General features: G+C 46.3%; 1 protein-coding gene across 2 annotated transcripts in view; it reads left to right on the top strand.

Moving 5' to 3' along the window:
* Nucleotides 1–14,218, top strand: part of plekhh2 (pleckstrin homology domain containing, family H (with MyTH4 domain) member 2) — a 241,439-nt gene that overhangs the window by 207,156 nt on the left and 20,065 nt on the right. For both annotated transcript variants that reach the window (XM_072510490.1, XM_072510480.1), the window contains 3 exons: nt 1,177–1,332; nt 3,194–3,291; nt 11,879–12,020. In XM_072510490.1, the coding sequence (XP_072366591.1) occupies nt 1,177–1,332; nt 3,194–3,291; nt 11,879–12,020 (396 nt within the window). The remainder of the gene's footprint in view (nt 1–1,176; nt 1,333–3,193; nt 3,292–11,878; nt 12,021–14,218) is intronic.

Below are 14,218 nucleotides of genomic sequence, written 5' to 3' on the forward strand. Positions count from 1 at the left end.
AACGACTGCTGCTTCCTGATGTGGAAAGGGAGGGCAGGATCGGAGACATCTGGGTGGTTGGGAGAGCAGGGAGGTGAGCAGGTGATGAAGATTAAGGAGAAGTGGGAGGGGGAGCTGGGAGGGGAGATAAACTGGAGAGTACGGAGTGAGAAGCTACAAGGGGTAAATGCGACCTCGTGCACAACGATGAGCCTGTACAGTTCAAGGTGGTACACAGTACACATGACTCGGGCAAGAATGAGTGGGTTCTTCCAGGGACTGACAGACGAGCATGAAAAGTGAGGGCGAGGACCAGCGAATCATGTTCATATGTTCTGGGGCTGTGAAAAGTTGGGGAGATTTTGAGCGGGAGTGTTCGAGGAGCAAACGAGGATAATGGGGGAGGAAGTTGAGCCAGACCCATTGGTGGCGATATTTGGGAAATCAGAGAAGATAAAGTCGATGGAGGGGAGGAGGGCTGATGTTGTGGCCTTCGCCTCTCTGATTGCCCGGCGAAGAATTCTACTGGAGTGGTGGCTTGGTTGTGGGACTTGTATGACTTTCTTCGGTTGGAAAAGATTAAGTACTAATTAAGGGGTTCAGCGGAGGGCTTTGAGTCAAGGTGGGGGATGTTCGTAGCAGTGTTTGAGGAGCTGTTCGTCACGGAGAGGGAGGAGGGGTGAAAATGGGGAAAATTCGTACAAACTATATAGTTGTGTGTTGGGGACTTTGTTCCCCAAATTGTTTATGTTTTGTAACCTTTATATACGTTTGGAATAAAATACATTTTTCTACACGGCAGAACTGATGAAACCTCAGTCAAAGCTAATCATTATAAATGTATGGGAATCAGCAAGCTCTTTTCAAAGTCCACCTTGTTGCTCCAGTCGAGTTCCAATCAAACTTAGATAATTATAACATAATTATAACAAAAAGAACTAACAATGGAACTTCACTTTACACAAAGATAACTACTTAATGGTTAGAAAAACTTGAAAAAGGATCTATGTTCAAAACGTTGATAATTTTTTATTTTATCTATTTCTTTTAAGAATCCAGTAAGTTCATTATATTTTCAATTATGCATTTCTTCCAAAAACAAAAATTGTGTTTAGCAAACTATTCAAATGAAATAATATAAAGTTGAGCCTATTTGAAAATACATCAACGGTAACACTACTTTACCTGAATGTATAGGTAGTCGGATTTGATGCATCCACCACAGTGGAAGAATTTCTACACACCCTGAATCAAGATACTGGCATGAGGAAACCAGTGCAGTCTGGATTCTTTCTTTTCACAGATGATCCCTCGGGAAGTGATCAAGAGCACTGTCCTCGGGGAAACATAAAGGTAAATGTGTGGCCCTAATAAATTATACTAAGAAATTAAGCCCTTCAACTAATGGTGAAGTCATGAACCCATGCATGATAAATATGAACGCTCAAGAAATTTCAGTGCAACCTTTCACCATAACTAGCCTAGACAGGCCAGAGAAGACTCTCTTTTTATAGGGCTGAAAAACCAGCACAAACGAAAGTAAAAAGGGTGGTAGAGAGAACAGTACAAGTATGAATTAAATTCTACTAACAATGTTTCACAAAGAGGCAGTTGATGGGTGTTGTAAATTATTAGGAACATAAGAGAAAGTTACTGACAACCAAAGTTATTTGACCTATCAAGCTCGTTCAGTCACTCAGTCAAACATATTGAACGCTCTCCTAACATTAATTCCACTGCTTACATAGAACATACAGTGCAGAAGGAGGCCATTCGGCCCATCGAGTCTGCACCGACCCACTTAAGCACTATCCCCGTAACCCAATAACCCCATTTAACCTTTTTGGTCACTAAGGGCAATTTATCATGGCCAATCCACCTAACCTGCACGTCTTTGGACTGTGTGAGGAAACTGGAGCACCCGGAGGAAACCCACGCAGACCCGGGGAGAACGTGCAGAATCCGCACAGACAGTGATCCAGCAGGGAATCCAACCTGGGACCCTGGCGCTGTGAAGCCATAGTGCTAATCACTTGTGCTACTGTGTTGCCCTGGTAACTTATTCAAACATTGCCATTGTACTCCATTTGCTGCAAAATGTTTTTGGATTCTTGTTGCATGCTGCACATTTCATAACTTTGATGTGTAAAGAGGTAATATCATTGATACCTTTTTTAACTTGCAGATATAGCCACAGTCCTGTCTGTATGTTCATGAGCCTTCTAAAAATGTGCTTTTCCCTAAAGTGCCGAAAACACACACTGTACGAGATTCTAATGCATGAGCAGCCTAGTCTTGTGTGTTTTCCATCATACGCACAATGATAAGTGGTTCAGACTTGGGAGAGTCTGGATGAATTACATCCTGAGAGGCAGCACCTTCAGCTATGCCTATTCCAGCCATGTTTCTGCTGCTAAGCTTTCTCTCTACGAACACTATCAGCAGAAAAGCACTCTCAGTGGCACCAATGAGATCAGTGAACAAGCCCTGCCTGACTTGTGGCTATTGCAAGGATCGCAGGTTGGGGGAGGTCCCTCTATTGCAGGAACTCCTTTTGGGTGGGTGGGGGGATGGGGGGGGGGGGGGGGAGGGGTCTTGTGGGGGGATGGGGGGGGGGGGGGGAGGGGTCTTGTGGCGGGATCCCCCTTTGCACCTGTTGTAGGAGTCCCTGAGGGTCTCCCTATTACAGGAGTTCCTGGAGGGCTCCAGAGGGGTGGGGTGGGGAGGGGCAGTGCATAATTTGGGGCGGAGAAGGAGTTTGGGCTTGAATGGTCACTACCAGCCTGGCCCTGGTGTTATGAACCTCACTGTAAGCCACCATTGCCCCCTTGTCCCACCGTAAGGTCCACCATGCCAGAGCCACGCTGGTAAAGATAGATTATCTGCATCCACGTGATTCCCGGCCCCGGAGACCAGAGAATCACGGAAGGCCAAAGCATAGGGCGCCGGGCCTGCTAAATGAATGCAAATGGGCCATTCCCATTGGGGATTGGGGGGCGGGTGGGGGAGCATCGTGATGCGGTCGGCCCCCGGCATCAATCACAATTTTGCCCTAACGCCCGAATCTCCACCCCATCAGGGAATGCGATCCGGGCATCCCAGGATGGAGAATCCTGCCCGAATGGATTTCACTCTTGGTCTAATGTTACTTTGTGTTACATTGTTAGTAACCTGATAGAAAATAATTTCAGTAAATCATAATTTCTTGATTAAGGTTTGCGACATAATATGCAAATGGGAGCAGGCCTCCAAAGAACAGCATTCTGGAAAATTCGAGGGAACTCGGACTGTCCGGCTAACTTATAAGAACAGGTAATGATCAAAGCAGATACAATTAGTGTGAGAATATTTACTTTTTCTTGGCTTCACCAGCTTCCTTGCAAGCATTCTGCAATAGAATTAATTCTCCTTTTTATTATTCTTCACTGATAATTTAATTTTATTCCAATGCCAAATTAGGTAACGTTTGGTAATTGGCTTGTACCATTATTTTTTTATATTGTCATCACAAAATAATTTCCAACCAACAGAAATACTTCTGATTGGGATTGAAATATATAAAAATTGTCAACTAAGTTCATAAACATGTCGACAACCACCTAGTTCAGGCATTGCCTGAAATCCCACATCTGGTTGTTAACACCCATGAATGTTCTTTTGTGCACTATTTGAGAGCCTCATTTAAATACATATGGCGCGATTCTCTGGCCGCTTTGCGCGCTCCCTTGAGCGCAGTGCAACTGGTGAAACTCTGGAGAGCCCTCTCACGGGCTCCCTGACAGTCTTCGGGCCTCGCGGGATTCACCCAAGTCTCGCGAGGCACTAGAATCTGAAATATGCCCACAAGGGCCGTGACTAAACCGGCTTCAGCAAACTTACCTGGTATCCACCAACAATGCTGTATCCACCAGCTTCCCAGCAAGGCCGCAGCCGGGCACCGTTCAGCACTGGTCCACACAAATGTGCACCAGGCGGAACAGCACTCTGGGAGATTACCGGGCCATTGGAGACCCCAAATGGTGGTCCGGGTCAATGCTGGGTGGCCCCTTGGCCATACCCCTGGAATGCTGCCACCTTAGCACTGCCACCCTGCCACTCCCAAGGTGCCCAGATAGCAGTGCCAAGCAGCACGAGCATTGTCTTGGTGCCAGAGTGGCAGTGCAAAGGTGCCCAAGTGCCAGGGTGGCACTGCAAAAGGTCAGGGGATGAAGTGGGCCATGCCCATGAAATGAGGGTGGGGGTGGTTTCAAGAGTGGCGGTGTTCAGGGCAGGTAAGTAGTGACCTCTGGGAGGTTGGAGGGGTGACTGGTGGGGGTCCTGGAAGAGAGGGGGTGCTGTAAGGGGGCTTCGGGATGGGGCCCACAGGGACCCTTGTTGCTAACTTTGCCTTAGTTTAATTGCTCTGTTTTATTACCTTTGCTCTTGAGTCGTCAGGTATCTTTATGATACCGCCACGTGGTTCAAGTCCGAGTAATGATCAATAATCCAATACACCGATTAGTGAGATTTAAATCAAAGCACATTTATTATACACAGTAATCACTACTCATGCACAAATTATATGTTTAAGCTACTTCTACAACTAACAGGCCTATACTTAACTTGGAACTGGCCCACCAGGTCAGGGAAACAAATGCCCTTTCGTTCGGGTTCTGAGCCTGCGGGATTCTAAGTTGGTACAGATTGATAGCTAGGAGCACCTATCTCGTAGCGAGCGTTGAAGTAAGACTTACAGTTTCGACCAGCTGCTGAAGAGTGAAGAGCTGGAGAAGCGGTGAAGAGAGAAGAGCGCAATTTGAACTTGGGGCTCAATTCTTCTTGTTCCCAGGGGCTTCCCGCCTTTTGGGCGGACTCTGTACCTGGTCCCAAGTGATTGGACTTTGTCCCTATCACTTGGTTCGATTTTCTCCAATGCTGGAGCGATTCCCTGATCGATGGGCGGTCTTGAGGTGGTCGTTCACCTCCTTTTGTGTAGGCTTCTGCTGGCGCCAAAGAGTCTGGTTTTGCTTTGTGTGTCTAAATGTTGGTTATTGTTCCCGGGGATTGCTCATTAGTATGCAGATGGCTGGTGTTTTGTTATGCTGATGGTTGCTGGTATCAATCTTGTCTGGCCTTTCCAGAGGTAAATACACAGCCAACCTGCAGCTGCTCGTTTTTGTCTTGTTCGCTGACTTTCCCTTTGCCGTTCGCCATTTTGAATCGGGAGTTGGCCATTTTAAGTGGCTACACCCTATAACAGGGTGACCTCACTTTGGGGGTGTGAGGTAGTGCCCTTGTGTCTAGGGGGTGACATTGCCCGTGGGTGAGGGGTGTGGGGGACCCACAAGCTCACTTAGAGATAGGGCACCCTTTCAAAATGGCGACCCAATCTCCACGTTCAGCTCCCCAGAGCTTAAAAAAAAAAAATTTAAGTGTAGACTAAACCGGTGGGAAGCATCCCATGGCCAAGAAAAGTGACTAAGTGTCATTGAATAGTGGTGAGGAACTCCATGAAAAACCCGGCACAAATTGTTTGGGAGAATGCCCCTCAAATTATAGAACCAATGTAGTGCAGACAGAGTCCATTCGGCCTACCGCAAGTCTGCACCGACCCTCTGAAAGAGCACCCTCCCTAAGCCCAAAGCCCTGCCCTATTCCCATAACCCAATAACCTCAACTAACTTTTGGACACTAAGGGACAATTTATCATGGCCAATCCACTTAACCTGCACATCTTGGACTGTGGGCGCAAACTGGAGCACCCAGAGGAAACCCACCCAGACACCGGGAGAACATCCAAACTCCACACAGACGGTGACCCAAGGCTAGAATTGAACCCGAGTCCCTAGTGCTGTGAGGCAGCAGTGCTAACCACTGTGCCATCATGCCACCCTCATGCAAATAAAGAAAAGAAAGAAGCTGCATTCTATTCATGACCTGTGGCAACCCAATAGCATCTCTTTTTTTTTATATAAAATATTTTATTGAAAATTTTTGGTCAACCAACACAGTACATTGTGCATCCTTTACACAATATTATAACAACACAAATAACAATGACCTATTTTATAAACAGAAAGTGAATAAATAATAGATAACAAAAATGAAAACTAACCCTAATTGGCAACTGCCTTATCACAAGTAACACTCTCCAAAAATATAATTTAACAGTCCAATATATAATTATCTGTAGCAACGACCTATACATATTATACAGTATATATTTACAACCCTGAGAGTCCTTCAAGTTCCTCCTCCCTGCCCCCCCCCCCCCCCCCCGATCCTGGGCTGCTGCTGCTGCCTTCCTTTTTCCATTCCATCTATCTTTCTGCGAGGTATTCGACGAACGGTTGCCACCGCCTGGTGAACCCTTGAGCCGACCCCCTTAGAACGAACTTAATCCGCTCTAGCTTTATAAACCCTGCCATGTCATTTACCCAGGTCTCCACCCCTGGGGGCTTGGCTTCTTTCCACATTAGCAATATCCTGCGCCGGGCTACTAGGGACGCAAAGGCCAAAACATCGGCCTCTCTCGCCTCCTGCACTCCCGGCTCTTGTGCAACCCCAAATATAGCCAACCCCCAGCTTGGTTCGACCCGGACCCCCACTACTTTTGAAAGCACCTTTGTCACCCCCATCCAAAACCCCTGTAGTGCCGGGCATGACCAAAACATATGGGTATGATTCGCTGGGCTTCTCGAGCACCTCGCACACCTATCCTCCACCCCAAAAACTTTACTGAGCCGTGCTCCAGTCATATGCGCCCTGTGTAATACCTTAAACTGAATCAGGCTTAGCCTGGCACACGAGGACGACGAGTTTACCCTGCTTAGGGCATCTGCCCACAGCTCCTCCTCGATCTCCTCCCCCAGCTCTTCTTCCCATTTCCCTTTTAGTTCATCTACCATAGTCTCCCCTTCGTCCCTCAGTTCCCTATATATATCTGACACCTTACCATCCCCCACCCATGTCTTTGAGATCACTCTGTCCTGCACCTCTTGTGTCGGGAGCTGCGGGAATTCCCTCACCTGTTGCCTCGCAAAAGCCCTCAGTTGCATATACCTGAATGCATTCCCTTGGGGCAACCCATATTTCTCGGTCAGCGCTCCCCGACTCGCGAACTTCACATCCACAAACAGATCTTTCAGTTGCGTTATTCCTGCTCTTTGCCACATTCCATATCCCCCATCCATTCCCCCCGGGGCAAACCTATGGTTGTTTCTTATCGGGGACCCCCCCCAAGGCTCCAGTCTTTCCCCTATGCCGTCTCCACTGTCCCCAAATCTTCAGTGTAGCCACCACCACCGGGCTTTTGGTGTAGTTCCTCGGTGAGAACGGCAATGGGGCTGTCACCATAGCCTGTAGGCTAGTCCCCCTACAGGACGCCCCCTCTAATCTCTTCCACGCTGCTCCCTCCTCCTCTCCCATCCACTTACTCACCATTGAAATATTAGCGGCCCAATAATACTCACTTAGGCTCGGTAGTGCCAGCCCCCCCCTATCCCTGCTACGCTGTAAGAATCCCCCAATAGCATCTCTTGAATGATACTCCCTCTCAGGTGGATATAAAAGGTTCCATGTCATTATTTTGAAGTAGGGCTGGCTATTCTTATTGGCATCCTGGTCAGTACTTTCATCCTTCAACCAACAAAACTAAAAGCAGCTGTTTGTGAAACTATGATGTGCACAAACGGGCTGTCCCATCTCCTGCAGTACAGCATAGGCCAGGATTTTCCGGTTGCGCCTACGGCGAAAATCAGCATGGGTCGGACCAGATAATTTGGAGAGCAGTCAAAAATTAATTGATTTTGGGTGGAAATTTAAAGCAGGCCCAAAAAATCCCACCCATAGTGACTACTTCAAAAGGACTTCATTAACTGTGAAGCTTTCGACATCCTGAGTTTGTGAAAGGCACTATATTGATTTATATTTTTTTAATATGTTGAATATTCAATCCATTGGGACTTCAGAATATAAGCTCTTTTTGTAGGCTGTTGAATTGAACATCTTCAGATTGCCCAGCTGAAGGCGAAACCCAAGAACTTTAAAATAGAAGCAAACCGCTGGAGATGCTTGAAATCTAAAGAAGAGTCACATGGACTCCAAACATTAACACTATTTCTCTCTCCATGGTTGCTGCCAGGTTTGCTGGGTTTTTCCAGCAATTTATTTAACCCAGGAATTTTGTAAGGAATATTAATCTAAAGATTTCAGATGAATCCTTAATCCCTTTATTTTGACTCCTTATCCAAGAATTCTCAGAGGTTTACCATCCACATCAAGGGGAATGAATTGGTCTGAATTATATTAATGTTTACATTCCCATTTATGTAAATATTATGGGCACGATCTTGAGCCCGCACTCGCCTTGCGTGGGATAGGTGGTACGGTGGAAAATATCATGAGAATCAGAAACGTGATTCTCACAGAGAGATCATGTTTCCCAATTTTTCTCTGCCCCTCCCCGACAACATCTCCCAATTCACCCCCACAAAGGTTGGGAACCTCATTTTAATAGTTTTGCATTCATTTAAATATTATACATGTCCTCCCCGCCACATGATCTCACCCCACTAAATTTTCAAACCTCGCCAAAGTGGCACGGTTTATAATATCTTTGGCCAGATGAGAGGCAGTCCCTCTGGGGGCAGAGGTCAGTATAGCCCCGGGAGTGTAGAGGGGCTGGCCACAGGTTGTCACAGTGCCAACCCCGCAGTGCCAACCTGTGCTGGGGTAGTGCCAGGAGAGGGCCCTAGTGGAGCCCATAGGGGAGTGGGGGCATTGATGTACGGTAAACAGGCGCCGGAATGTGGCGACTAGGGGCTTTTCACAGTAACTTCATTGAAGCCTACTTGTGACAATAAGCTATTATTATTATTATTATTATTATTACGGGGCGAGTGCTGGGTATGTGTCCACAGTGTTGGTTGGGAAGTTCAATGCCGAGGATTATCAGTGTGGGGGGAGGATCAGAACTCCAAGGATTGTCGGGGGGGGGGGGGTGGCTCGATGTCTCCATGATGGGGGGCTAGGGGCTATTAGGCTGCAATGCTGATTGAGGCACCCTTTAAAAAAGGTGGCCCAATCGCTTTGGATCCGGTTGCTAGTTCTGAGGCCCTGCCCCGCTAGACTGATGGCGTCAACCATGCTTACTCATTTTTATTGGTCTAAGAGGCTCATGATTTGGAGAGAAAACTGGTTTGAGCAACTGGAGAGTTGCATGCCAATTTTCTGAGCCTGACACTTTGCCAAATTCTGGTAAGATTCCATCCTGTACTTAAATCTACTCGATGAATGAGTTAACCGCTTCTTGTCAAAATAAGTAAACTGGTGAGGATGACGGAGTCTTCCTGCAAGGGAACAACCCTCGAGGCTCTCGCCATGGCAGCGCGAAACACACATCCTGCCGAGTGGTGGTAGCCACACTAAGGACATGGAACCAGATGAGGCAACATTTTGGTTTGAACGAGATGGCCCCATCTGTGGAAACCGTAAAGTCCAAACAGCTTCTTGCCTGATGAGAATCTATCTACCTCTTCCTTAAAAATATTTTTTTTTTTTTAGAAAATATTTTATTGAAGCATTTGTAATTTTCTCAATTTAACATGTTGACATTTCTAAAACAACCGCGCGGGTCGACACGCAAAATACCCCCTAAAAGAACAAACAATAAACCACGTCCCCCACTTCTCCCGCCCTGTGCCTATTACCCGTATACTAAGTTCTGTTCTTATTCAACATTACCCTGCCTCCTGTTTTCCCCCCCCCCCCCCACCTTTTCCCTTTCCCCCCTTACTGCTGACGTTCAATTTTTGTGACAGAAATCGATGAACGGCTGCCAACTCCGGGCAAATCCCTGTATTGATCGTCTCAGAGCGAACTTGATTTTCTCCAGACTGAGAAACCCTACCATATCGCTGGCCCACACTCCTGACTTTGGGGGCTCCGAGTCCCTCCATCTCAGCAAGATACGTCTCCGGGCCACCAGGGAGGTGAAGGCCAGGATATCGGCCTCACCACCCCCCCCTCCCACCTTTGCCCCCGGATCCTCCCACACTTTGGACCTTTTGCCAATTCTGGACCTGAGTTACCCTACCTTCCAGGACTTTTGACATAACATCCGCAAATCCCTGCCAGAATTCCCTCATTTCGGACATGCCCAACACATATGAAGGAGGTTGGCCGTGCTACTCCCACACCGTCCACATCTGTCCTCCACTTCCTCGAAGAATCTACTCATCCAGGCTACCGTCACGTGGGTCCTGTGGACCACCTTGAACTGAATCAAGCTAAGTCTAGCACAGGACGAGGATGTATTTACCCTTTTCAAGGCTTTTTCCCACAGTTCAGTTTCCAGCTCCCCTCCTAGCTCCTCTTCCCACTTCCACCTCACCTCTCTGATAAGCGCCCCTTCCCACTCTACCAATTCCCTGTATATCTCTGAAACCTTCCCACCTCCAACCCCTGTTTTTGACAGCACTTTATCCTGTAGTCCCCTCAGGAGGAGGCAAGGAAAGCTTGGGTCCTGCCTCCGTACAAAGTCCCGCACTTGATGATACCGAAACCCGTTCCCACACGGCAAATTAAACTCCTCCTCTAATGTCTAGCACGGTACCAGCACGGTAGCACAAGTGATTAGCACTGTGGCTTCACAGCGCCAGGGTCCCAGGTTCGATTCCCCGCTGGGTCACTGTCTGTGCGGAGTCTGCACGTTCTCCCCGTGTCCGCGTGGGTTTCCTCCGGGTGCTCCGGTTTCCTCCCACAGTCCAAAGACGTGCAGGTTAGGTGGATTGGCCATGATAAATTACCCGTAGTGTCCATAAGGGTTGGGAGGGGTTATTGGGTTGCGGGGATAAGGTGGAAGTGAGGGATTAATGTGTGTCGGTGCAGACTCGATGGGCCGAATGGCCTCCTTCTGCACTGTATGTTCTATGTAATTCTATGTCTCCAAGGTCGTAAAACCCTCCTGGATGAATAGATCCTCAAACCTCAAGCCCTGCCCGCTGGCATACCTTAAAACCCCCATCCAGCCCCCCCGGGTCAAACCGGTGATTGTCACAGATCGGTGACCACACTGATGCCCTCTCCAGTCTCATATGCTGCCTTCATTGCCCCACACCCTTAGGGCTGCCACCACCACCGGACGTATAAAGTACCGAGCCGACGAGAACGGCAGGGGCGCCGTCAGTAAAGCCTCCAGACTCTTACCTTTGCAGGATGCTGCCTCCATCCGCTCCCAGATCGACCCCTCACCCACTACCCACTTCCTGACCATCGATATGTTGGCAGCCCAGTATTCCTTAAAAATATTCAATGAACTCCGTTTCCATTGCCTTCTCAAGGCAGAGAATTCCAAAGTGTCTCAACCCTGTGAGAAAAAGATTCTCCTCGCCTCTGTCCTGAAAGAGCGACCCCAAATTTTAAAGTAGTGCCCCCTATCAGGGTCCACAAGTCACTTGCTTTCAATTCAAGTAGTTATTCCCATTATTCATACATCCTGTACTACTGTCAAGTCTCCTAAATAGATTTGACAATCAGTTTGACAAAGAATCATCCAGACTTGAAATGTCAGCTCCCTTTTCTCTCCACAGATGCTGTCAGACCTGCCAAGATTGTCCAGTATTTTCTGTTTTTGTTTCAGATTCCAGCATCCGCAGTAATTTGCTTTTATCTCCTAAATAGATATTCTCATTATTTTGTATATAATTATGAAATAAGTTGTCCTGGGAAATTTGTATTTTTGAATGTAATTTTAAGGTTATAACGAATCTATCTCAAAAGCTGTCTGAACAGTAGAAGACACCAGCTGAAAGGGAAAGAACGATGGGTTAATGTTTTGGGCAACAGCCTCCACCAACATTGGCACAAATTTTGATTCTGAATGACAAAGTAAACTTTTATACTGTTTTCACATTCACAGGCTGTATTTCTCTTCGCAAGTTCGTGGGGAGACAGATAGAGAAAAACTACTGCTGATGTACCAAACAAATGTTGAAATTGTAAATGGACACTTTCCTGTAAACAAAGAACTTGCATTAGAAATGGCAGCACTACTAGCTCAGGTAAGAGTGTAAACCTATTGACCAATTCCAGTTTCAATAATCTGTCTTCATTGTATAAGGAGACAATGTATTAACAAAGTACATAAGAGAAGTGTTTGGATGCATAAAATATTATTGTATTAAAACAATTGTTTCAGTATTTAATGTTTCTTGTTTTTCTTTATGATCTCCTTTATGTTTCTATTAAACTTTTTTATTGTGTCACTATGTAACCCACTCCACCTGTATTATACATGCAATAGAGTCCTGACTAAGTGCTATCTTCATGCAGACTTCTACCAGACTCACTACAACATAAGAACATAAGAGCATAAGAACTAGGAGCAGGAGTAGGCCATCTGGCCCCTCGAGCCTGCTCCGCCATTTAATGAGATCATGGCTGATCTTTTGTGGACTCAGCTCCACTTTCCGGCCCGAACACCATAACCCTTAATCCCTTTATTCTTCAAAAAACTATCTATCTTTATCTTAAAAACATTTAATGAAGGAGCCTCTACTGCTTCACTGGGCAAGGAATTCCATAGATTCACAACCCTTTGGGTGAAGAAGTTCCTCCTAAACTCAGTCCTAAATCTACTTCCCCTTATTTTGAGGCTATGCCCCCTAGTTCTGTGGAAACAACCTGCCCGCATCTATCCTATCTATTCCCTTCATAATCTTATATGTTTCTATAAGATCCCCCCCTCATCCTTCTAAATTCCAACGAGTACAGTCCCAGTCTACTCAACCTCTCCTCGTAATCCAGCCCCTTCAGCTCTGGGATTAACCTAGTGAATCTCCTCTGCACACCCTCCAGTGCCAGTACGTCCTTTCTCAGGTAAGGAGACCAAAACTGAACACAATACTCCAGGTGTGGCCTCACTAACACCTTATACAATTGCAGCATAACCTCCCTAGTCTTAAACTCCATCCCTCTAGCAATGAAGGACAAAATTCCATTTGCCTTCTTAATCACCTGTTGCACCTGAAAACCAACTTTCTGCGACTCATGCACGAGCACACCCAGGTCTCTGCAGAGCAGCATGTTTTAATATTTTATCATTTAAATAATAATCCCTTTTGCCGTTATTCTTACCAAAATGGATAACCTCACATTTGTCAACATTGTATTCCATCTGCCAGACCCTAGCCCATTCACTTAGCCTGTCCAAATCCCTCTGCAGACTTCCAGTATCCTCTGCACTTTTTGCTTTACCACTTATCTTAGTGTCGTCTGCAAACTTGGACACATTGCCCTTGGTCCCCAACTCCAAATCATCTATGTAAATTGTGAACAGTTGTGGGCCCAACACTGATCACTGAGGGACACCACTAGCTACTGATTGCCAACCAGAGAAACACCCATTAATCCCCACTCTTTGCTTTCTATTAATTAACCAATCCTCTATCCATGCTCCTACTTTCCCCTTAATGCCATGCATCTTTATCTTATGCAACAACCTTTTGTGTGGCACCTTGTCAAAGGCTTTCTGGAAATCCAGATATACCACATCCATTGGCTCCCCGTTATCTACCGCACTGTTAATGTTAAAATAATAGTATTAAAAATTCTACAGATCTCCAATCTGGGTCATACGAGCTATGAGAGAGAAAGTTCTGTTGTGTTACTGCACAGTATTAGACAACAGTCTACTACTCCTGGGGAGATGGCGGCATAGTGGTTAGGTCGCTAGACTAGTAATCCAGGATCCTAGGCTAATGCTCTGCGAACATGGTTCAAATGCCACCACGGCAGCTGTGATTAATAAATCTGGAATTTAAAGCTAGTAACGGTAACCATGAAACTATCGTCGACAGTCGTAAAAACTCACCTTGTTCGCTCATGTCCCCTAGGGATGGAAATCTGCCATTCTTACCCGGTCTCGTCTACATTTGACTCCAGACCACAGCAATGTGCATGGCTCTTAACACCCACATCCCATGAAAGAATAAATAAATTAAAAATTATGTGACTATTTACATAATAATGTTTCCACGGTCCCACATAATAACCCTTAAGTCCTGAACATCCAAATGCTACACACCCTCCAAGTTTTTATCCAAATGTATTTACAGTAATATTTATATGCTAGCCCTTATCCCCCTCCAGTTTCTGACCTGATAAATTCATACAGTCTGGAAGATCTACTACTCTTTCAGATTTTATTCTCAAGTTGGGAGGTGTGGTGGTGTCAACTGCTTTAGGTTGCTTTGTTGGT

This window comes from Scyliorhinus torazame, chromosome 1, assembly GCF_047496885.1.
Source record: "Scyliorhinus torazame isolate Kashiwa2021f chromosome 1, sScyTor2.1, whole genome shotgun sequence".
Classification (NCBI taxonomy): Eukaryota; Metazoa; Chordata; class Chondrichthyes; order Carcharhiniformes; family Scyliorhinidae; genus Scyliorhinus; species Scyliorhinus torazame.